This window comes from Habropoda laboriosa, unplaced genomic scaffold, assembly GCF_001263275.1.
Source record: "Habropoda laboriosa isolate 0110345459 unplaced genomic scaffold, ASM126327v1 scaffold119, whole genome shotgun sequence".
NCBI classification, from domain to species: domain Eukaryota; kingdom Metazoa; phylum Arthropoda; class Insecta; order Hymenoptera; family Apidae; genus Habropoda; species Habropoda laboriosa.
In genome coordinates this window covers 320,297-345,522 of record NW_017100225.1, presented here as the reverse complement: position 1 = coordinate 345,522, position 25,226 = coordinate 320,297, and the positions used below count along the sequence as shown (strand labels likewise).

Genomic DNA, 25,226 nt, shown 5'->3' with positions numbered 1-25,226 from the left:
GACAACATTCTTAGAAGTAATCAGTCGCTTGCAATGTAAAGCTCAAGTACGTACTGAAGACGATGACTCACTCATAAAATACAGACCCCGATAAGACTTAAACATTACTTTTTACACAACTAACATCGTATTTGAAGTATATCGATAGTTTCTTATACGAAAAGATTAAAATTGAATTTATATTACAATCAAATTCTATAAAATCATATAGAAATTTAAGTTCATGACTATTGCATATTTCATTATGGAAGCATATTAAAAATTTTAAATGATTTTAATACGTATAAAATTTTGGTGCGTTTTGTCATGACAGATTTTATAGGTCAAGTTCAAATCCAAATATATGAAGTGGAATTACAACCACCTGCTAATACACGGTTAGCCACGCCCTCTTGGTGGATGATCTACGAAGTACTTAGATTACCGGGGCACGCATAGAACACCTGTCACGCTTCTTCCAGAAAAAACAATTTACATTCCTCTATTTCCCGCCAATTTCCTGATTTACCGCCTTATTCATCACTAGTCAAAACATGATCTTACCTTATTCGCAAATTATCCACAACTGTTTCTAATGTGATCTTATCCAAAAGGACCAAATCTCCGATGCCAATTTCGTCTTGCGTTGCCATTTTTTCAATAATACATGTATTCGCAGAATTTACGGTTCCATACACGTATAACTACACGCAACTCGTTTTGTATTGGAGACCAGCTCCTTGGGACTGACCGCCTTCGCTGCCAAGCGAATGACGAATGCGGTTAACTGAAAACTCCAACCTATCCTTCACCCCACCATAATCTTGTATTTGCAGTAACGTTGCTACGATATACATTGTTATATATTTGTGTTTTTAAAATAATAAATTAAATATATTATTTTGTCTGTATGTAGGAATCACACTACTAATGTTGATCATAACAAGTTGTAAAATAGTAACTTATTGCATATTATTGCAGTGGACGTATGAATTAAAAAATTATAATTTTTTAAAAATAATACTTATTTTTAATGTATACATTTTAATATCTATATATTTCAAAGTGTCATACAGTATTTATGTATGTTTTTTGTACAAAAAAATTGATAATTGAAAAAATTTATAATTCTGTATTTATATAAAAGTTATCAATGATACAGCCCTGGGAGAAGAAAGCTTGTTTGAAGCGCTTGCGCAAAAGTTGTGTATATATACGTATTATGTATACACCTATATATGCATGTTATTATTATTCACTGTTATTTTTGGCGATTCGTATCATTTGTCATTCATAATCATTTGAATGTCCGGTGAAAGTCCGGTGTTTTTTCTATAATTGGATATAAAAATGGACAAGAGGAAAGTAAATTTACCTTCAAATGCTACTAACAATTTAGTGACAAGTAAAAATTACACAAAACGAGTGGGGTTACTGGAAAGATTACAAATAAATGAATGGACGTTTAGTTGTTTACTTTTCATAATATCGTTAACTATCGTTTTGGGAAAATTATATATAAATTACGGTAAGTAACACTCGGAGAGAACACAAGAATATATATTTCTGTAAAGAAATTTGTTTTATAAATTTAGCGTGTAATACATGTTGCATGTTTTGCATTATTTGTATATTTATTTTGTTATCCTATTGATTAAACACCAGGAATGCATTTCTGTAATAATTTTTTTCAATATCTTCGTATTGACAAACTTCAAACTTTTATGCAAAACTTATACTTTGGTGTACTTGTGCAATGTTGCATTGCCCGCGATTAATTTTGTGAAATATTTTTTTCACTTTTGCTTTACTAAATTTTGTTATGAGTGATTAAGTATATAAAAAACAGCAATTTCTGTTATTGTTTTTATCATAAATCTTTAAGTTTATGCTAAATTAAATTGAAGCTTACAAAAACAAATTCTGTTGTAGTATTGTATATTAAAAAATTAACAAAAATTAGTTCTGATATTTTCATATCATCTCTTTAGGAAGTACTTTGCAGCTGCAAAATAATTTTAAGTATGTAACATCGTCAACATCTATGTTTTCAAACATATCCAATGTATTTGATCAGTCACATATACCTGATGTGTCACAATTCAATGTAAAACAATTAACATCTATGAGTGAAAAGTTTGTTAACATTAGTCAATACGATGGTGTTGTAAGTGTAATGACATTGTTCTTTAAAACATTTGGATGGCTAATAAGAGCAGCAGTAAGTGGTCTCATTATGATGGGTTATACTTGGTTTATAATTTACAAAGATAGCAGTGTACCTGGAATCAATCCACCTTCTCCTTTTAACCCTTCCAAGCAAAGGTAAGTTCAAATTTAAAGTAATTATATCTGCAAATATTTATTATTAAAATTGTTTGTTTGTTACATCAGAACTTTTTAACTGTTTTTAAAAATATTTTCTACACTTCTTTCAGATTTTCAAAGACATCAAGGGTACAAATGAATTATTTGATTGGAATACTAAATGGAATACTAATTTTTGTCTTTATGTGCCTTTAATATTTTAAAAGTATCGTGACTATGTAGTAGTGTTTATGTAATTTGCAAATTGATGTGTAAACACTCTACAGTGATTATATTTATTTGTTATTTATGTTAACTTTATGTTAAATAATAATATATTTAATTTAACAATTAGTAGTAAGATAAATAATTTATGTTGTGCAGATTTATAAACATTTATCATAATGAAAAGAGTAATTTTGTAGAGAAATACTTGTCTATAGCAGGATAATATTTTCAACTGTAACATTAAACTAAAAAAAATGCTAATCCTATTCATAGTTCAAATTAATGTTAAAATTGTGTCCATTCAAATACATGACATAAAAGAGTATGCCCTGATTTACTGTATTATAAAGGAAGGAAAATATTAAGTGAAATTAGAACATAATGAAAAAATAATATGGAGTAATATGATAAGCAATATTTAATATTAAATTTTCTGAAGTACAAAATTCATGTATTATCACTGATTAATTAATATTTATATTAATTTCTCCATTATTTAAGACTGATTGTTTATAAAATCCTTATTTATTGATAAATTTGTTAGCTCTGGACAGCTAAACATCAAGTATTACATGTACCTTTTAACATTATGTAATATATATATATATACAATGTATTATTTTCTCTGTAACAGTTCTTGTAATGTGCTAAATATTTTTTTAACTAACTATATGTACATATAAATAGGTAAACCAGAATTATTTCAAAAATACTAATAAATTTTGTAATATTGAAACATACTATATGCTATTAGAAATTAATGAAACTATTGTTATTTATTTTGTAAATGCAACTTGTACTTAAATAAAAATGAGTTACTATTGCAATTATGTTATTAATAAATTACAAATTGTAAAAAATATTTATTCAAAATAGTACACAAGTATTTTTATAATTCTTCTAACTTTACGAGACAAACTGGTCTTTTTTTGTCTTAAATTGCCAGATTTAAACATGTTTGTGTATATAATCATAATATTAGTAATTTTCAAATTTGACAATAGTTAATTTTTTACGTGCTTTCAAGTAATTTTCATTTAAGTGTGCTTTAATCTAACATTTATATGAAAGATAATAGATATGATGATGCAATCGTGTGTCAGGGCTAAATTAAAAAGAGACACCATGTTTTTTTATAATTAATAATATGTGTCTATCTAAAATTAAACATACTTGTATGTATTGTTTAAAAATAGGATTTTATTTTAATAAAATGAAAAGTTGCTGCTTTAAAAAATTAATGTTGTTAATGTAAATGTAAATTGTTCGTGATTTGCCCTAGGTGCAACATTGCTTTGTTCGTTCCTGATGTGAGTCATTGCAAAGTGTAACGTGTATATGAGAAGGTTAGAAGATCGTGTGGTCCTGTTTCGTTGATTGGTAAGCAGTAGTGCTTTGTCAATTTTTTGTTCAAGTGGCTTTTCGTTATTTTTCTAGTTTACTCTATTGGTGATCAAACTTTCTTTTTTCAGTCTGGTTTGAAGTATATCGTTTTCATCTAAAACATTATAATATAACGCGAATGATGGATCATCAAATGTTCAAAATATACAATCAGGAAGACTTTAACAGAATTACAAAGGGAATCAAAGTTGCACAATGTATGCAATCGCGATCGTCATCAGGTAAATGTGTTTAGAATATTTCTTTTTATTCAGGTATTGCTTAATGGTAACTTACTTTCATATGTATAACCGTGATTATTATTGTTAGTTCTTTATATAGTTGTTGAATTAAAAATATTTGTGAACTTTTAATCATTTTGCTTAATTATGTTTAATTAAGTCATTCAAGTCAATTCATATTTCAGAACTTTTTGATACGTCGAGTTCATACTTTTGAGGTTATAACTGTTTATTCTTCTAAATTTAGCAGCCATAAATAACAATTAAGAATAATTATTAATGCAACTTATGCAATAGTAGAAATAGAAAAAATTAAAACTGTTACCTTGTTACTTTAGTTTCAGACACTGAAAGAGTATTAAGTCAACTTGATGACTTAGTTGTGTCAGATTCTTTAAGTTGTTCATTTTGTAATACTATATTTGAAGATAAAGCACAACAGAGACTTCATTACAAGTTAGATTGGCATCGGTATAATTTGAAGCAGCATTTAATTGGATTAAAACCTATTAGTGAAGATAAATTCAATCTCTTAGCAGATGAAGGTATTATTAATTAATTTATTAATTCCCTGGTAATATAATGATTTTGATATAAAAAATATTGTGGTATTAACTTTTTAGGTGATGTTTCAAGTTTATCTGGAAGTGATGCAGAAAGTGAAAATGAAGATGAGACCTATGTCTCAGAAGCAGGTAGTTCTTCCAGTGGACATTGTGCAAGTAAAAACAACATTAATAAAAATAAAAAAATAGAAAAAAGGGGGAAAGGTACCGAATCAGTTTCTGATAGTTCTGATACAGAATGTTGTGATGATGCTACTAAAGAAAAAAAAGTTGAAGCTTTATTGGCCACTGCAAGTCGTCATTCTAAAGTTTTCTTCGAGAATGATGATGGAAACATATTTAGTATATACAGGTGTCTACTCCATAATAAGAAGGTCCGTTCATTTATATTGCAAAGAAAGTATAGTTATGCGAGCAATTTTTTCAAAGTATAGACATGCTTGTCTATCATCTTATCTTGTAATTTAATCTACTTTGTTAGAGTCACTTGACGTGTCTATACTTGCCAGATCAGGAGAGATGCAATTACATTTTAGGAAATTCCAGAGGTAGACAATGAGATGATTGCTCAGGCATTAGACAGTGGGAGAAAAACAACCTGGACTGTTATCATGATTGGTGGGGGACATTTTGCTGCAGCTGTATTTCAAGGTATTAGTTTTAAAGTATAATTAAATATTATGTGATATTAGAATTATATAAGCAGGGGCCTTCTGTTTTTAGATGGAGAACCCATTGTGCATAAAACATTTCATTCTTATACTGTACGAGCGAAGCAAGGATTTGCCCAAAGTTCGCGTACAACAGCTAATCATGCGAAAAGTGCCGGAGCTAGTCTGCGTCGTTATAACGAAGCATCTCTTCTTCAGGTATTTGATTTATTAATTTATGTATATTTATTCTTGTATCATTCTGTTCATGTATATTAAAATTTTTTCTTTTGTTTCAGCATGTACAAGATATACTTGAATCATGGTCCTCTTACATTAACAATTCCTCTCTAATTTTATATAGAGCAGTTGGACCATATAATCGTACTGTATTGTTTGGTGGAAAAAATCCACCCTTAGATAAAAGTGATTTCAGATTGAGACCATTACCGTTTCCTACTCGCAGAGCAACATTCAGTGAAGTCAAGAGGGTATATGATATATTAAGTACTATGGAAATTTATGGTATGTAGTTAATATTGTGTTCCAAATACTTGAAATATCCGATTTTACTTTATTAATGTATATTTTAGGTTCTGCAGCTGATTTTAGAGATTCTTTTCCAATTTCACCGCGACAACCTCTTAGAAAAAAGGTTCCAAAAATTGATGTGTCATGTGAATTGCAAGAAAAAACGGAAGATGGGGAGTGTGATTTTAATAATACATGTAATCCCCAAGAAGATGATAAAAATAAAATTGTTATTCAGCCATCTCCTGAAAGACAACACAGAAATTCTCGATCTCACATAGATAGAGCAAAACCAAGAAAAAGTCCATGCCGTCCTCTACCCGGTACGAAATTGAAAATATTACAAATGAACGATATATAATGAAGTAGTTAATTGAATTATAGCGTTTGGTTGTACTTTTCAGATATCGTTGCTAAATTAGCACAGTCATCTTCGGAATCAGAATTAGATAGCCAGATAAGCACTGCTAATATTCCAATGGATGTTTCTTTAAATGAACAGGAATTAGAAATAGAATTTAATGAAAATTTACTCGCTTTCCAAGATACTGTGCCAAGATATATGAAAAATAAGAAAGCTCGCCGACAGAAAAAAAAAACGAGAAAAGATGGTGAATTATTACGTTTTGATAATGTTTATATTTTGTTTCTTGCATATATTAAAATAAAAAAGAAAATTTTTCTAGATTATACAATAAATGAACTATTAGCCAGCGCTAGAGTTAAATTATGGTCTGCATGTAAATTAGGAGACACTGAACTACTGTCGTCTGTTATTGATACTTTGTTAGTAGAAGTGGAGAAGAGTATGGAGTTAGAAGAACAAAATAAAGAAGATGTATCTACTGATGCTAGTTCAATTATAAATAAAGATGATGTAATAAAATTGGTAAATGATTGTAATGAAGATGGTAATACGATGTTACATTTAGCAGCTCTGGGTGGACATTTAAAATTAGTGTGGTATATCAGCGTTATATTGATATATATTTCTTTTCATCTAGAAGAATGTTTGTCAAGATATTTAGTTTTAGGCAACTACTGGAAATTGGGTCAGATCCTTGCAATAAGAATAAAAAATGTCAAACACCATATGCAGCGACGAACGATAAGGAAACTAGAAACACTTTTAGAAGATTCATGGGCGCTAATCCTGACAAATTCAATTATAGCAAGGTATTTCCCACAATAACGCTTATTAAAATATTATTCTTGCTTGTATAACATAGTTTATGTGTTGGTTATAAAGTCTCAAATACCTGGGCCACTTACCGATGAAATAGAGCAGGAAGAGTTAGAAAAAAAGAGACAACAAAGGAAAGTGAAACGGGAAAAGGATAAAGTGAAAAGAAAAGAATTTGAACTTAAAAAGCAAGAAGAAGATGCAAAACAAATCTTCCTTAATCTTAGTGACAGAGAAAAGGTACATAGATCAATCAGTAATTGCTAAAATTATTCAGTGCTAATAAAGTGAATAATTAAATATTATGTATTTGTATTACAGAGAGCATTAGTTGCAGAGCAACGAATTTTAAAACAAGGTTGCACTATAGTTTCAAGATGCTTTTACTGTGGTGTGAATATTGAAGGTCTGATGTATTTCGAATATAATTCCAATCGTTTCTGCTCTATGCCGTGCTTGAAACAGCATCGTCTTTTGTAACGTTTAAGCCTTCAATTGACCCGAGTCGTATAGAAATTTCTACAAACTGGCCTTATTTTTCTACCATGTATAAACAACTGTAATGGTATAATCTTTATGAGGCTAGATTTAATTATACATATAATTTTCGACTGTAATGAAATTAAAAAAAAAAAAAGAAAACAAAGAGAAAATTCAATAATCCTGAAGTAATGATCAAAATTTAGATGTACTATGACGATATAGTTTAGATCTGTAAATTTAAAATGCGTTGTTTTACAATACCTGTGGTGCGTATTTATTGTTTAATTTAAATAAAATTTCTTGCATGTGTTTTTCAAGTTTTGGAAAGAAACAGCAGTGTAACTTGATGTACATACAAGAATTTTTATAATACATTCATTTTAACAAAAGTATGTATGTTGAAACATATTTTATTTGTCTTTCTAAGTCAAAGGTTAATTTAATTAAAAAATCAATTTTGTGGAATAAGTAGTATGCAAAGAACTCGTATTTGGTAAAAATTAAATACACTTTATATACTTTTTTTGTTGATTACATTTGAATGTATAACATCTTTAATCATATATTAAATGACGTACATAAAGAACTAACATTTTTATGCTAACGATAAACAATAACTAAGTTTCACACTCACGACCGCAATATTACATTCATACTCAGTTTACGATATTATAACATTATATCGATTATGTTCCATTGTTATAATATCATAACTTTGTAATACATATCATTATATAGTATAACGTTCATGCGAAAAACGAGTCTTTTGAAGTATAATTTCTTAAAAGGATAAGTTTTTTACACAAGGTTATCCGAATATAATGTTTCGATAGATGTTTAACGCTTAAAGTTCTATCAATTTTATTTAACATTCGTTAATAGGAATTTGATACGGTGTCTGCATTCACACGTGAATCTCATTGATGACTAGTATCGAAGAAAAAAAAAAGGAAAATTCAATTTTTTCAACACACATACTGTTAAATCATTGCAATTTAATGTCAGTGGTATATTGACGAAAAAGTGTACATTTCGTACAGTTTACGTCTCTCACGTGCTAATAGTAGGTAAAATATGTTTTCTTTTACCTTTCACTCACGGCAGTAAGCGTTAAAAAATTCTATACTTCAAACACGAAATAAGATAGAAATTGATCTGTTGAATTTCTCTAAAAGTTTTTAACTACACATTCAGTATAACCGAATACAATTCAAGTATTTACAAAGTGTCTTAATCTCATTTGAATAAAAACAACCCTCTCCACGACTCGATTCAAATGAAAATAATGCATTGAGATCCAGAAGTCATTATTGTTATAAATATAGATGTTTATTTTTTTTTTTTTCCTGTTAATCTCTATCGATTATAATTATTAGTTCACAGTATATACAATAATATGAGAAAATACTTCGGATCAGGTATGTCAGTTTTCGTTATTTCGTTCTCAAAGTGTGCTTTAGGCTAATCAAACTGTTTCCTATGGTATGGTTCTTGATTGGTAGTGACTTTGTAACTAGTGAAAATATCAATTTTCATAAAATTCGTAGCATTGGAATGGTTTAAGTACAGAATGTGAAATTCTTTTTTAATCTCTCACTGCACCAATTTATAAATATCATCGTAGTTTAGTTGCACAAAATTTTTTCTACATACTTCCTTTTTTTTTATTTCCTTTATTAGTTTATTACCATGAATATTGGTTAGTTTCATTTAAATGGACGTGGAATCATCGGAATCCGTATCGTCGTATTCGTCGCCATACAGTCCATGAATGTTTCCATCGATCCAATTGTTCTCCACCTTTACCTCGTACCTGTTCTCTTGGATCTTATTCGAGGGTACAATTCTAACATACGTGTTCTTCATGTTCTTCAATTCAGATTGTATGCCGGTATTTTTCAGCATCGGACTCTTTTCACCGCTACTCACCGACTTCGAACGAACTTTGTCTGTAATTTTTTCATCTTCCACCGATTCCAAAGAGCTTTTCCTTCGGCTACTCTTTCTACCGGTCTTCTCTTTGTTGCTTATCGCCTTCCTTCCTCCTTTTGGACTCTCGTTCTCTAAATACTTCCTGATCCACTTGGGTGTCTCACTCGAATAAGACGATTTCTTCACGTATTTCGGATTGGCCATTATCATCGGCACATCGGTTTCGATCACTGTAGTGATCACTTGTTCGTTTTCATCGAAATTACTCTCCAGATACTTTTTCTTCGGTATCACGGACATGTTTATCTTTCCAAGTATCGAGGAACTTTCGTCTGAACTCTCGTACGTGTACGAATAATGTTTCTGTATATGTTTCGGTTCGTCGATGATGTCGACGATAGTTTCCGAGTTGGACATCTCGTTCTTTCGGTTCTCTTCTTTTTCATCCCTTCGAAATCTCTCCAAAGCCTCTTCGAACAAATGTTTTGGTGACTTTTTACCAAAATCAAGAGGTTTACCGAACGTGATAGGAGAAATCAGGCTCTGTCTTAGATTGCCTGTGATACTGTGCCTTTGCCTAGCCGGTGGATCGAGCAATCGACGTAGACTCGAGTTCCTTATCTCAGGTACCGACATCCTCTCCCTGTTAGGATTCGGCGAGACCAATCTCTGTAATTTATTCGTCGTAATTGTCGTGGTTGTCGCTGACACTGTCGATGTAATAATCGCAGCTACTTTCTTATATAATTCGGTTGACAACAGTTGTCTTTCACTCGGTGGTAATATCGGGGTAGCACTTGTCACGAGTACGCTTTCAAGGCCTTCTCTAGTGGGACTCATAAGTTTACTCACAGGAAATCCTGTTTGTTCTTCGATCTTAGTCTGTTGGTGTTCATTGATGGGCGAACTGGCTATCGGTAGTAGTCTTGATCGAGTTGCATCCTGATTTCGCGTTAGTTGACTGTCCAAGCTAAATCTCTGCTTGGGTGTACCAGCTATCAACCTAAGATCGTTTTGCGTTTCTAACTCCGGTATTGAAAATCTATCCCGATTGAACTTTGTCGCAGCGGACTCTTTGAAGTTCCTGTGTTTAGCACCGATGTCCAACTGCGACAAACGGTCCCTCTTGCTGGCGTGTATAGCAGGAGAGAATCTTTTATGTTTGATAGGCGGCGGTAAAGGAGAATGGAAAACCATCGTGGGTAAATTCAGGTCTTTTCCCGTACTTAGGCAAGGTTGCGACAATCTCTGTTGACCACGACCGGGATAATAATCGTTGGTAACCAGAGTCGGTTGAGAGAGACGTTCCCGTTTCCCTGTTACGTCTTGTCGCAAGGTAAACTGTCGTACGTCCGGCTGTGACAACCTCGAGGAGCCTTGATCCATCGTCAAGCTTCCTCTCGAGCTTCCACTGAAGCCCTGTACACTTGGAGCTGATAATCTCTCTTCCTCGTTGATACTATTATCGCCGGAGGCTGCTCTAAGGCTGGTATAAGACAATCTAGAGCCACGATTCATTCCGGCGAAATTGATACCGCTGAAGCTCGAGTTCAACGTAGGTTGAGACATTCTTATACGACGATCAGGCGAGCCTCCGGATCTTCTGTCGTACGATATCAGAAGAGTGGGTAGATTCGGTTGGGAGTAACGACTGCGTTGACTCGCAGGCGAATAACACGGTGGACACGGTGTCGTCGAGTGTGTTCCGTCGAATGTCGCGGAGTCTTGAGATTCGATACTGGACTGTGACTGAGGAGGTGGTTTCACCGGAGTAATGTGAAGATTCGGATGGGAGAGTCGATTCTTACGACCTTGAGTAGGTTTCTTCAAGTGGTCGATAAGGTTGGGTTGTGATAAACGGATGTAAGGAGTAGGTGGTCGGTTCAGGTACCAGAGGTCCCGTCGGGAATACGGTTCGCATCAAAGGGTACCTTCCTCCCGTAAACGACGTATGAAAACTGGTCGGACATCCTCGAAGAACGACGGCAGATCTAATTCCGCGGCACGAGCGATTCCACCGTCTTTGCATTCTAACCAGTACGTGTCCATCAGTCCTTTACCCTAAAAGATTCACTTTTGCCTCGAGTGTCCCCGTTTAATGCATGCATTATACAGAATTTGCGTATTTGAGAAACTTTACCTTCACATCTACCAAACCACGATGAGCGATTTTGAAACCTCCTACAGCGTCCAAAGCCTTTTTCATTTCTAGGCTAATGTGTATTCGCAGAGCTTCGCGTGCAAGATCAATAGCAGAATTAAAATATACGAAAATATATCGTTAACACGTTGACTGCCTGTAACCGGAGATTGTTTCCTCGATGGAGTAACGGTGGTGATCGGTGACCGGAGTGTCTCAAATGTTTAGAATAATAATTAAAAAAAAAAATAATGATAATAAAGGGTAATAAGCATAATATAATATTATGCTTAGAATAATGAAAATTCTCTCGTGGTCCCCTGAGTGCAACACGTAAATCTGGCGTGGCAGTGAACGTGTTAATACGACGAATAAGAAACCCTACAGAGATCTACCTTCTCCAGTTGATTCCATACGACTAGCTGTATTTACAGTATCTCCAAAGAGACAATAACGAGGCATTTTACTTCCTACGATTCCAGCAACTACGGGACCTGTGTGAGCACCGCTTCGTATTTGAAGACGTTCACCAGGTCGTTTCGGTACTTGAAATACCGACGAGGCTGCTAGGAGATCGAGTGCCATTGTCGCTATTTCGGATACGTGTTTATCTCCTTTAAACAAATATGTATATATAAATAATCGTCGCATAAATGTATATAAAATTGACACGACAGAACGGAAGTAAATAATTTTTACCATTTCTAACTGGCAAACCAGAGGCAACCATGTAAGAATCGCCGATCGTTTCAACTTTGTACACGTCGTAACACTCGATGCGGGCGTCGAACAATTTATAGATCGAGTTTAGGAACGTGACAACCTAAAAATGACGCAAGAACTTAGAGTACAAATAAATTGCGAGTGGTTTTATACAGGACAGCGAAAGATTTTACTTCCAGCGGTGTGTTCTCCGCGGCAATCTCTGTAAATCCAACGATGTCGCTGAAATATACGGTTACTGCCTCGTAATACTCCGCCGGAACCTTTCGAATAAAAGAGAACGCTCTTAAGTTGATAGAATAACGAGAACACCAGTGTGTTTTATCAATTACCTGTTGCGTTTGCTTCAATTGTTGCGCCACGCTCGGAGGTAACATTTGAAAAAGCAACGTGTCGCTCTTCCCTTTCTCCTGCTTCAATTCTCGCGCCTTCTGTGCCAAATTCGCCGCGTACATCTAAAATTTCCCGACGAAAAAAGAAAGAAGAAAGCGTATTTACCTACCTGAGAAATATTCGTTCGAATTACACGATTCACGAGAGCTTCGTGGTTCGTTAGAACGATTGCTATCGCGGTAAATATCGAGATGAAATAATGGAGCGTGGATAAACGTCTTTAATTTCATCGATTCTCACAGCGAACCGCACGAGCAACAGGCTTATTCCCTTAAATTGGAATCGAATTGAGAGGAACAGAAACACGCGTCGCTTAATTGCCGCTCAATAGAAACGGTTTTCTTCGAAAGAGGAAAAAGTACGAGAATTTTATCCGACCGCTTACTTACTTGTATCGTTGCTACCGCGTTACGTACTAATACTATAATGATAGGAGAAACGACCAACACCAGCACAACTATAGCTATCCCGGCGACTTCCTTGTTGCTAGCATCTTGCAATGTTGAATTCACGTAATTCCTGTATCCAATAATTTTATTTTCAGGTAAGTTAGCTTATCGAAATTTTAGGAGAATAATTCTAAAGATTTACCTAATCATGTGACGTAGCGCTCGTTGAAGTTTCCGCAGCTCGTCGACGTAAGTTGCCATCGAATCGAAGTACGCGATCGCGTCTTCGATGCTCGGTTCTCTCTTCTGGTTCTTCAGGATCTCGTTTCGTCTGTAATTCATCGTTTCTCCAAGTAAATCTATTACACGTTCACGTTCAAACTTTCAACTCTTACACGCTATTGTACTTCTGCTTAAGTTTTAGTAGTTTAGTAGCTCTACTTCTATTATACGCTAGTTAAGTCTTAGATATCAGTTTCGAACGAGTCGAAAATTTATTCGAACCTGTTTGCTTCGCTTTTTCTCTCTTCGAATGATTTTTCTTTGAAATTTATACTCGTTGCATACCTAGATTTAATCCTTCCGTAGTCTGGCATACTGTTGGTGAGTTCTGCGTAAAAATGTTTGAGAGAAGGCACGTATGTGAGAGATCCACTGAGGAGATCACGTCCAAGAGCTTCGTGGCGAACATAGCTGACGTAATTGTCCTCCAGAAGGATTCCACGTCCAAAGTAATTGATTCCGTACACGGAAGCAATACCCAAGCTCTCGATGCTCCTCAGTAAATTTTTAAAAGCTATCAAATACCTGGAACCGCGGATATGACATTTTCATTCGTTAATTTACGATTCAATTTCTCCTCTATTGAGTTCTGTATTCTTCGTGCATTCAAGGGGGAAAAAAAGAGACGTATTTGAACATTAGTCGAAGTTTACAATTGATTTTTATATCCTAAACAAGATTTTCCTGAACGTTCTTTTTGTTAACTGAAAAATTCATTTGTTTAATTAGTTTCTTTCTGTTCGATTCAGTTTTAAGGAGATACGATATTTATTATATTTGTGTAAAAGACTTTATCGTGAGGTTTTATGTGATAAAGTTAGGAACGATAGGGGGAAAAATGGTAGGTTTTTGTTGTCGATTTACCTCCAAACTCCGCTATTATCCGTCTCCTTGATCTGATTAGTCAGATGGTCCAACATAGCCGCGTTCACGCTGGTGTACCATGCCATCACCTCGGTGATACTGCTCTCCTCCGAACTTATCTTCTGCCTGAGAAGCGAACAAACTTTCTACTCAGGAGTCTTCGCCTGAATCCCGCTGTCAATACATCAGAAATTGATTTCTCTACCGAAGCCTCGAAATTACTTTGCCATTATCTCTTCCGCGCTCGATTATCGAGAGAAACCGCTTGGACGGGTCACGAGATCGTTCCTTTCTATATAGTGGTTTAAGGGATGAAACTTGGCTAGTAAGCTGTGCATGAGTTCTGGGAATTTCTCGATTTCTCAATTTTTCAAAAATCTAATCCAAGATTTGGAGTCTGGGAATTCCTGAATTTTTCAAAGAACTAATCTAAGATTTGGATTCTGGGCATTTCTAAATTTTCCAATTTTTCAAAAATTGATCGAAAATTTAAGACTTTCACGGCCCAAAGCATAATTATCCAGACTTTAAGATCTGAGCCGGGTCCTTATGGAGAAAGTATTCCAACATTTCGTATTCGTTTCAGCTCACTTCATCAGAGTTCGTGAAACACACTAATTACCATTACCAGTGTCTTTCACAGTGTCCGATCACAGATCATCACTATCAGCGTACCTATTTCACGAACCCCACCAAAATGATCTACAACAGCCCCAGAATATCTGAATACCTTTCCCATAAAAGCACAACTTACCCCGAAAAGCCTCGATAACCCTTCACACGTGAAACTTACGAAGCAATCGCTCCGTGTAACAGGGAATTTTGAAAATTTCTCTACTCGAAAGCTACGTATCGGCAGCAGTGAATGGATGGCAGAGGTAACCGTTGTATCCAGGCAGCTTTTAGTCAGAGACACGATAGTCGTAGAGCGACAAAGAGAAAACTCAGAGGTGGGGTGGAAAGAGGGAGGCGGGCAGAGGGGTCTAAAAATATTGTCTACTGCTCCAAATGGGCGGTCACGCGCTCATGTGTGACAACCTCATCCATTGCTCATAAAGGTGGTTCGACAGAGAGAAGGCCGAGGAACGGTAGTAGAAAAACGACGTACGATTATCCCACGTACATATGTATATCTTATTCTCATTTAAAAGTTTAATTACACACCGGAGAACCGTCACATCTGCTGTACCAACTTTCCTACGCGTTCTTTAAGGCTTCGTCGTTTTTACTAAAATTCTAATGAATTTTACGTACTGAAAAATTCGCCAAAGATAGAAAGAAAAACTTAACTCGATAATCACCACTTATCACGTGAAAATATCTATCTATCAGTGTTCTCTCTTTAATTTCAAGTCGAAACAATATTTTTGACTTAGTAATCCGTACTTATCGCGTGAAAATATACATTTTTCTATCAGTGTTCTTTTCAATTTCAAGTCGAAATTCGCCGAAATAGAAACTTGAAAAATTCGCCAAAAATACAAAAAAGAAAAAGACTTATCGCGTGAAAGTGTATATATTTCAATCAGTGGTCTCTTTTCAATTTCAAATCAAAGCAATAATTTTACACACACTTTTTTCTAATTTACCCCAAGTTCCTTGCAATTTTATTCAAGATCCTCAATCGTTCTTCTCAGGAACGAAGAGAAATCAAAGGAGCAACTAACTCCTTTCTTCCTTATCTTCCTATTCACACGACGAACACGCTATAATAAATTGCCACAAGTTTCGGCCAGTGTTCGATCACACGTTCGCCGGACTCCTAGCAGCAGAGACGATGGGAAACGAACGCGATTAGGGGATTAATTGGGCAAAATGAAACTAGCCACTATCAGAGTAGCTCGTTGGAACGTTGAAAATAATCAGCTAAATAGCTAGGCTAATTAATTCAGTTGGCGACTGATTGATCGACCGGCGGAAGATTAATAGAACATAGGGAATCGAACGGTGTTATTTTCTCCTCCCTCCCTCTCCCACCTGATGAAATCGAGTTAATACACATCCGTCCTTCGAACGTTATCTTTGCCATACGTGTAGTATCTTGGCTGGGTTCGAAGAAGAGGATTGTTAGCGGCTTGTTACCGGTGCTCCCGCTGACAGAAATGTGTCCCCACTGTCTGACATATGCTCAGTATAATATAATAGCCAACGTGAAAACCAACCGACCAGTCTCCTTCGTTCGATCGACGGAGAATTTCCTATACTCGTAACAAGGGGAACGTCTATGTAGGAATCTAACGATTCGATTCGCGCGACAGTTGGCAACCTGAGATGTTTAATTTTCACGTAACTGGACACCGAAAACGGCTCCGTTTAAATGTCAAATGCACACGTCAGGTGCTAACGTAGATGAGAAATTTCCACTGCACCAACGCGTCGGATTACTTTACACAGGGAGAGACGTAACGATCTCGATTTTAGTATCGTCGTTTGCGGAAGAGATCAGCAACACTCTGCATTTCTAAGCTTTCAAATTTCATTCGTTCTTTCCTCTCTTTTTTTCTCGTCGATGTGACAGAGTTTCCGCGTTACACCCTACCTCTACTCTTCGAACTGAAAGTTATGCTTTTGTAGCGCAAATCAATTTCGGGAACAACGAAACAGAGTTGTTCGTACCGATATACCCGGTCTATCGATTTATCGGGTGTAAGTGGTCGGTGGCATAGTATCTCGCCCTTTTCACTCTGTTCGAATGAAAAACGTGCCTTCTGCACGTATTCCCGATCGAGGCACATTAATATCGTTCCATCGTGTTTCCCTCTATCTCCGGCCGGTAACTCGAAACGTATCCGAGTAGCAAGCAATCCCTTTTCCACAGCTCGACGAGCTCGCGTAGTTTCGTTGAAAAGGAAATTTGCGCCAAAATTTCTCTCCCCCCCAATACCGTTTTCAACCAATTTTACCCATCCAAGGTGTGTGTATACGTCGACGACACACGTGTGTCGAGGTGTTTCGAAAAGGAGAAGAAAAAAATCGGATCGTACGGCAACGTCATATTTTTATAATCGATCGATAAGCCAAGACGATTGCGACACGCCGGTGTGCTATTATAAAAGCATACACCGCCTCGACATACCGTACATACCTCCTCCTCTGCCGCGCCTTTCGGCTCTCCCTTTGTAATTAGGTGATCGAGTAATAATATTGCACGGCTACGAGTTATATTTGTCCGTTGAAATCATTTTAATATCTTAATTTAACGCTGGGTTTACGGTCATTTCTTGTGTACCTATCTCTACGGACAATTAGACGCACAGTTTTCTTGAAATACAGCTTATTTCGTTTAAAAGCAACATGTTATACGCTATTAACCCTTTGCACTCGAGGGCCCTCTTTTCTATAAGGAAGTAGCAAAAATTGACGTAATTCTTTAAAACTAATATTTTTATTAGAAGTTGCTTCTTTCGAACTATCTCACTGCTGAGATCTCTAAACATGCAGTGAACAATTCACGGAGGTCCATAGACTTGCTGTATTGGAAAATACCATCCTTAGATTTGCCTCTAACTGCAAATATAATGTCGCTTCTTAGTCGCCTCAAAGAGCGCAAAGGGTTGACTTGTAAATGAGACTACGTGATAGTATATATTTGTATAAAATTTATAACGAGCACAAGTGGTGGGAGAGAAATGTACAATTTCCTTGTGAAATTCGCAATGCGTCAAAATGGCGTGTTCCGTAGACCTAGTGTTGATATCGTGTCACAGTTGGAAGTAGAACGAGGAGATCGGATTCGGGAAAACTCGCAACGTGACAAAAATTACACGTGCACGACTAATCTTCCTTCTTCGAACTACGCTACCTTTTCTACTCTACCGCAAAAATCTAAGTCACAGCATTGCAAATAAACGAGAAACAAAAAGAAATTTCTCATTTTCAGCGTATCAATTTTGAGAAAAATGTTAAAGGGTTAAACTGTTCTTTTCCCCCGATATGTACTTCCACTCGCGAGCATTATTAAAATATCGCCGCTTTTGATGTGACGCGTATCGGGTGGTATTATTAAAATTTGCGTAACCCGTCGATTCGATTTATCGTCCTTTTCTCTCCCCCATTTTACCCTGTTGTATGAATAATAATTGTTGCGACGGGACAAAGGCTGCGAGAATTGAACGGAGAAAATTTCGGTTTCATCGGTTATCGAAAAGGAAAGTTCTTATCTGTGGGAAGAGGGAAGGGAGAGAGAGAGAGAGAGAGAGATACGCGGAAGAGGAGTGTAGTATTCTCTCCACTTGGAGGCTGAATGGAAATTCAACAAGTGTCGGAACGAAGGCTCGAGGGAATAAAGGCTTCCTCCGTAATTCTCCGTACAATCGAGTGTTGCTTTGACAAAGACCGACATTCGCGAGTTAACCGATGCGTATAAATATATGTATATATATGTTCCTCCGATCGATAATTCTTTTAATTTAATCGCCTCGTTAAAGCTTCCATGTTCGATGCATCGACGGTATTATCAACACAATGCATGTTCACCTTTAAGTTTTCAATAGAGGGAGGATTTTTAATTTAACCCTTTTGTTATTACAGGCCTTTTGAAAATTTCCTCGCGTTACATGTTTTGGAACCTTTTCACACACTTTGCACCTTAATTTTATCCTTGGAGCGTTCGCGCCTTAATTTAATACTCAGTTTTATCATTCAAGCGCTTCCGCCTTGATTCGATCAACCGAATTTCAAAACTATACGGCCAGAATAACAAGTGGTTGAAAATTTTTCAGAGCCATCCACGTTTCGCGTTAAAATCTGCCACAGCGAAAGGGTTAATATCAAACTCTTCGAAAAAATTCACGGGCGAAGAAAATGAGACGAGTGTAAGCCGCGGGTTTTTAATCGGTTACGTGAAGAAAGTTATGGTAATTAAGGGTGAAGCCGTCAGGCACATAAGGGATCGTCTCTGACGTCATTAGCGTGGATAAAACACGTGGACTGTGTCTGGAGTAAAGTGTGCTCGAGTATTTGCTAATCGATTCGTTACCTGAAATCCTCGAGGCGTGCTTGGAAGGCCTCTTTGCTCACTACGTCATAGGTTTGCGTCTTGCTCTCGTCCCTCGGCACCGAGACCAGCGGCCACGTAGTCATGTTATGAAGAGCTTGATCGGTTATGGCGAACCTCTGCGTCAAGTTCGACCTTGAACAGATGCAAGAGACCATGGGGGTAGGTATATTAGTGCTGCGTCGATAAGTTAGAGGGAAAAGAGATATAGCTTTAGTTTTTCGTTTTTTTTTTTTAAATCTCTCTCTCCAGTATCGACAAAGTCTAAGAGAGAGAGAGATACATTTCCGAAGGATCGACTGGATTATTTTTAAGCGAGAAATTTTCGTTAATATTTCACCGAGTTTCCCTCTATTTCCATGGAACGAACCAAGTGGAAGGGTCAGGTCAATCTGTCACGTTTCGCTGATCATGCGGCTCTAATCACTATCTTCGAACCTTGAATTTACGAGTACCAATAATTACAGATCGAAGACGGGCTTTAGTTTGCGTTTGTTAACAAACGCCGCCCGTACGGAAGGCTCTTCTTTAAGAGATTCGTTGGAAACGAACGATTCTGACGTGTTAACGATGAATATACTTAACCCTTTGGCAGTTCATCCCGTGTGAGACTCGGGCAAAGCGTGAAATATTTCACTGTTCGAGTCAGGAGAGACTGGTAGGAAGAATGTTGAACAGGGACGAGATATTATTGTCACAGCTATGACGTAGAGTTGTGTATCCCTTGTTTTAAAACTGATCATACCCGACGTAATTGTTAGAAATATGAATTTTTCTTACCGTCATTCATAAGTTTGTTAAACTGTCAAAGGGTTAGTAGCGTTGATATTGGAAATGGGTGATTGAGATAAAAGTTATCGAATTTACTTCTGTTAACACGGAAAGAACGTCTTTACTGTGCGAATAGCTCTTAGGAACTGTTTTCTGGACGCCCAAAAAGGGAAACCTGGGGTCCTCTTGTACCCACGAACTGTTTAACCTCTTCAGGGACACCGACGCATATGTATACCTTTAAATTTTCCGAAAATTCCAATATTTGCGATACAGAAAATATGAAAAATACAATCTCCCGAAATCTCGAAAAATCTCCTAAGGAAAGTAGTTTAATTGCTATCGATTTAACATGAATATGAATGTAACTACATAAAAAATTAGATCAATATCTTCTAATTTTAAAGAAAATCGTCCCTGAACTATTGTATCGCAGTGTAGAGTGTCTAAAACGAACTCCAGACTTTGTCCAGAAAAAAGAACGTCGAGACATTTTCGTTCTCAGGCGATACACTTTGTTTAACTTCTTTAGAAATAATCCAACAATTGGAAATATCGGCGATAGATTTGAGATTATAACTGGTATAGAATGAATCTTCGTTTGGATCCTAATCCTCAGGCAATTCTCCAGGCTATTGTTTTCTCGAGATGTCGGGAAAAGTGTATCGTACGGCCGGTGTCTTGATTAGAGAACACTCTGCTCTGCCCATCTGTTTTCATTCGGCTCTCCCTATATATTAAAGGGTTCTTCTCCTCTTTGGAAGAATAGCTTCGTCACTGAGTCACGTATCAGCCGAGAGATCAAGCGACTTTCAAGGCTTCTGGCAAACAGTGAAACGAACTCTATCGACTATTTGCGTAACAGATACCGTCTTCTGCATTTCGCATGAAAGAGGAAAACAACGGACGAGATGTATGTTACCTGTAACGAGATGTTTCAGGAAGCTTAACGAGTCAGACTTGTGCGACAGATTCTGGTGAATATGCGATAAAAATAGGTTGTATCGCTGAGAAAAATTTAAGTCAACCGTTATTTTCGAGTAACTTTGTGGAACTGAAGATTAGGTAATTTAGTTCGTCTGTGATTCATTAGCTCTCCTTTTTTAATTCTATGAAAAGAATTTTTTATTCTAATACAACACATCGCGATATGCATAAATAATGTGTCAACAGTTAGAAACGGGACTATTTAAATATGCCGTTAGATGAAAATTTTACAAATACTACCATTTACTCGAATTAAATGCTTTTACTAATTAATCAGTGTCAACCCCAATAAGTGCACTTTTTAAAAATTATTTTCTCTCACTTTCCGTACCGCGTTATTAATACAAAAAAAAGTAAGTTACAGCATTGTAAATCGCGAAAAATTAATTTTTATAAGTCTAGAAGGTAATCAGAAGGAAGACAAAATTGATTCTATTTGGCACATCAAATTGAGAAAAATATGACGCTTATAGCTGCAAAATCGGGAAAAGAAATCATAAGTCAAGGACGTGGAGCATGCTGATACCTGAGTGTGCTGCCATTGGTGTATATAAAGAACGCAACCTCGGATCTCTCCAACTGCATCCGCGTGACGACCTTCCCCAAATCCGTGGCGATTGTTACCTGCAAATTATTCACAACAACATTGAATTAATTCCAAAGAAAAAAAAAACATCAAAATATCAGAAATTCCACGGACCAAAGATTCGCCGGTTACGGTAACCAAACGTCGTCCTCGAGCTCGTGGAACCTCCGAAAGAAGAGATGGAACTTAATCGTAAGGGACGGAAGGACAAAGTAGTGGACAGAATAAAGTGGCTGAACGCTTGCTAGGTATATCTATACACGTCGTACGGTCACTCCAACTTCCAAGTACCTAAATGGCCTTCTATTATACTCGCGAAGCTTCTACATTTCATCCTCATCGAGTATGCCCCGGGTATAATTATCACAGATCACCTCTGTCGATGAAATAAAATATCGCAGGATGGAAACGGAGCACAAGATCCTTCGTAAAATCAACGAACAGCTAAAACGTTCTCTCGATTAATATAGAACGCGAATCGACGGTCGATGAGTGTCGGATGAAATTAGTTTAATCTCGATTGTCTCGTACGATGTCGTCCAATAAGTCTCGACGTTGTCATACGCGGTGTTGACATATTCGTTGGTCGAGGAACGGGGAAACATCGGGCAAGATAACGTCAGGTTTACACGACTGGTCCCTGGTAATGCTTTACCCACATCGCCTGAATTAATCGTGACAGTGGATGTCCTGTGACCGTGCGGGGGCTAATGAGTATGGATCTCCTCGTCACGGCTCTGGGCTTGTGCGCGTTGAACCGTGAAAGGGACATTCTTAAAAGCTCCCGAAAATAGTATCTATCTCGTGGAAAATTTCGTAGAAGTAAAGCTGGATTGGGACAGTGGATTGTTAATAAACTAATGTCTTTCTTAACCTTTTCTAAGGAACGCGAGATTTAAGCGACGAAGTGGTGGCCTGGTCTTCGTCACCCAGGGTCACCGGAAGAGAAAACGCGCGGATACTTGAGGGTGTCAGAAATTAAGCCCTTTCCCAGGAAAATTGGACTAGGAGGCTCCAATGGTTTTTCGGAGCGACGCGGGCATAGAACGCGGGAGAGGCAGACATTCGAACCATCTGAGTAATCTCGGATATTGTAAAGTAAAATACATTTGGTTAACAGTCTACACTGTGTCTTGCTTATTAAAGTTGTGTCTTACACTTTAAATAAACTTTTGTGAGAAAATCCGTCCCGAAGACAGTAAAGCGAGCATGTTGAAGCCAGGCTCAGCGCTTTGGGTCTTTCCCTGGGTCTGTTCGCGTAAGGGTGGACAAGGATCGGCAGGACGACGCGTCCTCACTCTTCACTCTTTGCGAACGGCGCTCAGATAACGCGGATATAGACTTTGAATAACATGTACTATTGTAAAAACGTAGACACGTTCAAATCATTTCACGCCCACCCTACTCCGAGTCAGAGTATTTTCTGACACTTTCTTTATGTAATTAGAGATTTACCGGAGAAAACGTTCGAACTGTGCGAGTCACACGACAAGAATGGAGGAAAAGGAAGTCAGGTGAGAAAAATATCTGCTCTGACTTTTTCTAAATAAAAGATCATTTTTCGTACCCAGAATTGCAGGTTCTGTCTAGGGCAGTGATGGCGAACCTATGAGACGCGTGTCAAAGTGACACGCATCGACTTAAGTCACCTCACAACCGAAACCGAGCAGATCACAAATAATCATCGCGCAAACAACAACGAAAAACAATGGTGTCTATCTTCTATCAACGAGGTTCAGAATCGTTAATTACAAGGTCGTAACGCTCGCAACAATTATGGATATTTCTAGATGTGACACGGCACCCGAGTTAATCTAGGTTTTTTCCCAATTTTGACACACCGAGCTCAAAAGCAGTACCGAGCTTCTCTACGTGTTGATTCATTTTTAACCGTAGCACTTGAAACGTGCACTCGAGGACGAAATATCGAACAAGCAGCAACGAGAAAATATAACGAATCTTCGTTTACGATAGAAATTCGACGTTGCGTGTATCGGCAAAATATAGAGCAATCGATGCAATCTACAGTCCGTGTATCGCGAACAATTTAATTTTCAAGTGGAAGAGAAAAGCCGATGCTTTTAATAGGGAAATTAAGTTGGTCCGTGGTCGCGATGGTCGAGGGAATGGGTGAAACGCGGAGGAGATTCTTATTCGGTTTTTCCTATAGATTTTAATTATGGAGGGCGTGGCAGAGGAGCAACACAGAGGAACGAGTATAATAAAACTGTCGACACGCTTACCACCACGGCAAACAACGTCGAACGACGAAAAGAGAGAGAGAGAGAGAGAGAGGAATGCGTCCATTCTTTTCCGCCTTTTCTCCTGCTATGCTATCGTATACTCGTCAAACGAGTAACTCGAGTAACTCGAGATCGAACGCTGCACTCCAGGCTACACACCTCTTCACCCCTTTCACCACCCGTTCGATGAATTTCAATCGGATCTACCGTACACTCTTCCTACCAACCCCAAGCCTAATGTTACCGGGAATGTCTATTGTTGAACGGTAGCGAGAGGCTAAGTATTATACTTGATTCTGGTATGGAAATTTTCTTTTTTTTTTCGTTCAAGGCCAAGGGTAGAATTAAAGGATGTTAATCCTCTTTGCCCAACCGTTCCAGTTCACTTACGTAACGAGCAGCCCTTTGTTGACAAAACAATAAGTTCCGATCGAGGGTGGAGACCGATAAACTTTTTCACAGAGACGCGGGTTTCTCCTCGCTTTTTACCATTTTTTCGCGGCTTTCTGTTCGTTTTTTTATCATTTTGCGAGAGTTTCTCTTCGTTTTTATCATTCTTCGCGAGTTTCTCCTCGTTTTTTTATCATTTTTGGAGAGTCTCTCCTCGCTTTTTTATCATTCTTCGAGAGTTTCTCCTCGTTTTTTTATCATTTTTCACGCGATCCTTGGTCGATGATTCGATACCACAGGATTAACTGTGTATTTGTATACCTTTTAAGGAATATCGATGTGTAAGAATGCTCGGAACTATATTTCAAGAGCATTTCTTCTTCTATTTCGCCTCTTCCTCTTCCTCCCTTGCGAGTTAATTGGAATTCCGTCTATTTTCGAGAATCGAACAACTCCAGTAACAATACAATTCTGTATTGTGGAGGATTGAACGCGTATATGAAACAACACTGACGTTCCTCTGTCGGTGACCAACGTATTGTTTTACGATGGAATTGATTAAATCATTGGTTATTTATATGGCAATAAAAAATATCACGCTTGATGTGTACACACGATTGATAAATCTGCGATCGACTGTCAAGATAGAGATTGAAACAGGCGGTAATGTAAGGGACATATTTTTCATTCCACGGGAATGATTTTCTTTTTTTAATTCCCCTCGGTTTCCCTTCCATTTCACGAGGCTCAGAAACATTGTCGAAAAAAGTCATTAGCGTATTTTAATTCCCCATGAGGAAAGGGAATCTTCATTTTTCTCGTCGAACAGCTTTACTGTCGCTCGAATATTGCCACGGAACGCGTTCCATTCGAAACACCAGCATCGCCTGGCAATATTCGTTGCTACGTGCATCGCTTTAATTTATCAGCCTTGTTCGAGAAGTATCGATTTTAAAAACAATTTTATTGGAATTTCAA

The 25,226-nt window shown here is 36.9% G+C and overlaps 5 protein-coding genes across 5 annotated transcripts in view; 2 read left to right on the top strand and 3 right to left on the bottom strand.

Annotated features, from left to right (window-relative positions):
• Positions 1 to 742, bottom strand: part of LOC108571163 (myosin-IA-like) — a 5,004-nt gene extending 4,262 nt beyond the window's left edge. The window contains 1 exon segment of the mRNA XM_017933147.1: positions 544 to 742. Within this exon segment, the coding sequence (XP_017788636.1) occupies positions 544 to 632 (89 nt within the window). The 5' untranslated portion in view covers positions 633 to 742.
• A 554-nt stretch (positions 743 to 1,296) lies between these two features.
• On the top strand, positions 1,297 to 2,502 carry LOC108571171. The gene is made up of 3 exons (XM_017933160.1): positions 1,297 to 1,507; positions 1,971 to 2,304; positions 2,418 to 2,502. Exons 1-3 carry the CDS (start codon positions 1,330 to 1,332, stop codon positions 2,500 to 2,502), a joined length of 597 nt encoding a protein of 198 aa, XP_017788649.1. The 5' UTR covers positions 1,297 to 1,329.
• Positions 2,503 to 3,878: 1,376 nt separating this feature from the next.
• LOC108571170 (protein vms-1-like) lies at positions 3,879 to 7,566 on the top strand. The gene is made up of 13 exons (XM_017933159.1): positions 3,879 to 3,894; positions 3,987 to 4,139; positions 4,478 to 4,684; positions 4,763 to 5,079; positions 5,242 to 5,356; positions 5,429 to 5,574; positions 5,655 to 5,880; positions 5,949 to 6,209; positions 6,291 to 6,497; positions 6,573 to 6,849; positions 6,921 to 7,062; positions 7,136 to 7,309; positions 7,391 to 7,566. The coding sequence occupies exons 2-13, from the start codon at positions 4,037 to 4,039 to the stop codon at positions 7,547 to 7,549; spliced, it is 2,334 nt and encodes a 777-aa protein (XP_017788648.1). The 5' UTR covers positions 3,879 to 3,894; positions 3,987 to 4,036; the 3' UTR covers positions 7,550 to 7,566.
• A 1,696-nt stretch (positions 7,567 to 9,262) lies between these two features.
• On the bottom strand, positions 9,263 to 11,053 carry LOC108571149. Its single transcript, XM_017933127.1, has one exon. The coding sequence runs from the start codon at positions 11,051 to 11,053 to the stop codon at positions 9,263 to 9,265; it is 1,791 nt and encodes a 596-aa protein (XP_017788616.1).
• A 183-nt stretch (positions 11,054 to 11,236) lies between these two features.
• LOC108571175 (receptor-type guanylate cyclase daf-11) overlaps positions 11,237 to 25,226 on the bottom strand; it is a 19,772-nt gene continuing 5,782 nt past the window's right edge. The window contains exons 3-14 of the mRNA XM_017933165.1: positions 21,556 to 21,653; positions 19,254 to 19,406; positions 14,276 to 14,401; positions 13,697 to 13,936; positions 13,332 to 13,460; positions 13,130 to 13,259; positions 12,680 to 12,802; positions 12,521 to 12,610; positions 12,324 to 12,447; positions 12,020 to 12,238; positions 11,625 to 11,716; positions 11,237 to 11,545 (exon numbers count right to left, since the gene is read on the bottom strand). Coding sequence (XP_017788654.1) covers positions 11,405 to 11,545; positions 11,625 to 11,716; positions 12,020 to 12,238; positions 12,324 to 12,447; positions 12,521 to 12,610; positions 12,680 to 12,802; positions 13,130 to 13,259; positions 13,332 to 13,460; positions 13,697 to 13,936; positions 14,276 to 14,401; positions 19,254 to 19,406; positions 21,556 to 21,653 — 1,665 coding nt within the window. The 3' untranslated portion in view covers positions 11,237 to 11,404. The remainder of the gene's footprint in view (positions 11,546 to 11,624; positions 11,717 to 12,019; positions 12,239 to 12,323; positions 12,448 to 12,520; positions 12,611 to 12,679; positions 12,803 to 13,129; positions 13,260 to 13,331; positions 13,461 to 13,696; positions 13,937 to 14,275; positions 14,402 to 19,253; positions 19,407 to 21,555; positions 21,654 to 25,226) is intronic.